At 53.7% G+C, this 1,993-nt stretch overlaps 1 protein-coding gene across 1 annotated transcript in view; it reads left to right on the forward strand.

Moving 5' to 3' along the window:
* Positions 1–1,356, forward strand: part of LOC103207998 (tumor necrosis factor ligand superfamily member 14-like) — a 5,657-nt gene extending 4,301 nt beyond the window's left edge. The window contains 3 exon segments of the mRNA XM_007953694.1: positions 1–13; positions 856–1,121; positions 1,123–1,356. The exon segment at positions 1–13 is cut by the window's left edge and continues 1 nt beyond it. Of these exon segments, the coding sequence (XP_007951885.1) occupies positions 1–13; positions 856–1,121; positions 1,123–1,356 (513 nt within the window).
* Positions 1,357–1,993: the final 637 nt, after the last annotated feature.

Genomic DNA, 1,993 nt, shown 5'->3' on the forward strand with positions numbered 1-1,993 from the left:
GCACACCTCACAGGTGAGAGGACCCCAGGGTCGGCCCAGGAGGAGGTGTCGGGTGTCCAGGAGAGACCAGACAGATGCCCCAGCATGCCTGGAGACAATTCTGCTTCCCTGGGACACTGATTCCATGGGACAACCTCCACTCACTCACTCACTCATTCATTCAATATGTGTCCACAGAATGGCTCAGGGCTTGGGCCCATGTATTTTTCATTTTGTTCCTTTAATAAATGCTTGTATAGTGCTGACTACGTGCCAGGCACAGGATGTACTCTACACAGATTAATTCAGCAAACCCTAAGCTAGCACTGCCAACAGCTCTGGTTCCAGAGACAAAAATTGAGGCACACAGAGATTACTGGACTAGAGTGTGATGCCTTGGTTCTGCCACTTATGTGCCTTGAGGCCCTGGGCAAGTCACTTAATCACCTGTGCCTCAGTTTCCCCTTTGTAAAGCAAGTGGTGCAACAGTTAAGCACTTGACTGCCAACCAAACCCACCCCGCAGCCCTGAGGGAAAAAGACGTAGCAGTGTGCTTCTGTGAAGACGACAGCCAAGAAAACCCTGTGGGGCAGTCCTACCCTGTCACCTGGGGTCACTGTGAGCTGGAATTGACTGAACAGTACCCATCCGACAACTGTGCCTCAATTTCCCCACCTGCAAAACAGGGCTGGGGTGAGTTAAGATCTGTGATAAGCAAATGACTTTGCCTCTGTGCAGCAGGGTCCCCTGCAAATTGGGGAGGAAGTGAGTTCATATAGCATCAGGGTGGAGGGGCAGGGAGGGGTGGGGAATAGCCTGGGGTCCTGCAGCAAGCCTGGGAAGTGGACTAACCCCTTTTCTCTCCTCCCTCCCCAGGGGCCAATGCTAGTCTGATGGGCAAAGGGGGCCTACTGCTGTGGGAGACACAGCTAGGCCTGGCCTTCCTGAGGGGCCTTGACTACCGCAATGGGGCCCTGGTGATGTCCCAGGCTGGCTACTATTACATCTATTCCAAGATGCAGCTGGGTGGCGTGGGCTGCCCACGGGGGCTGGCCAGCAGCCTGCCTATCACCCATGGCCTCTACAAGCTCACACCCTGCTACCCCAAAGAGTTGGAGCTCTTGGTCAGCTGGCGGTCACCCTGTGTGTGGTCAGTGGTCAGTCAACCCCCACGTTTGGTGGGACAGCAGCTTCATGGCTGGCATGGTGCACCTGGAGGCCGGGGAAGAAGTAGTCGTCCGTGTGCTCTACGAGCATGTGGTCAGACTCCAGGACAGAACGTGGTCCTACTTTGGCACGTTCATGGTTGATGGTGAATTGAATGGGGATCTGGCAGGCAGAGATCTCAGAGGGTGCCTCAGGAGACAGAGAACCTAGCACAAAGCAAACTTGAGGGGCCCATGGGGAGCCCCGCTACTCGGCGGATGGAGAATTCAATGGGCACCATTGGGGCCAAGAACTAAGCCACTTGTAAGAGTGAAGAGCCAGCGGACACCTCCAGAGGACTAAGGACTTCAGATTCTGTTGTGGACAACACTGAAGCCAAAGACCCAAAGTCTTGGGGGTTCTGTAGGCCCCCAAGTGTGGGGTAAAGCTAATTTGCCTGGTATTCAGGGAGAAGGAATGGAGGGAATTTATGCTTTTGCTTCAGAATAAAGTGGAACTTGGGGGTTCAGGCACTTGCCTGGAGAAAGGAAATGTCACTGCCCACCCTGTCTCATGAGTGTGGGTGGGGGGAGATTCATCATCAGGACTCATTTCTGTCAAGGGCCCAGCCCAGCCCCACCCACAGTCCTAATCACACACTCGAGTCCCACCCACAGGCTTGTGGCCACACTTCAGCCTGGTCCCTCAACATGATACCCAGAGACATAAGCCCAGCAATGTTAAATGTTAACATTTAGCACCCAGCTCTCCTGGGAGGGGGCAGCTTTGTAGTGTTTGCCAGTTTCCATGGTGTAAATCCAGCCATCATGTAGATTTCTAGCTACAATATATCATCCACTAGTTGACT

The sequence above is a fragment of the Orycteropus afer genome, unplaced genomic scaffold (genome assembly GCF_000298275.1).
Source record: "Orycteropus afer afer isolate SDZICR_OR568_19922 unplaced genomic scaffold, OryAfe1.0 scaffold00405, whole genome shotgun sequence".
NCBI lineage: Eukaryota > Metazoa > Chordata > Mammalia > Tubulidentata > Orycteropodidae > Orycteropus > Orycteropus afer.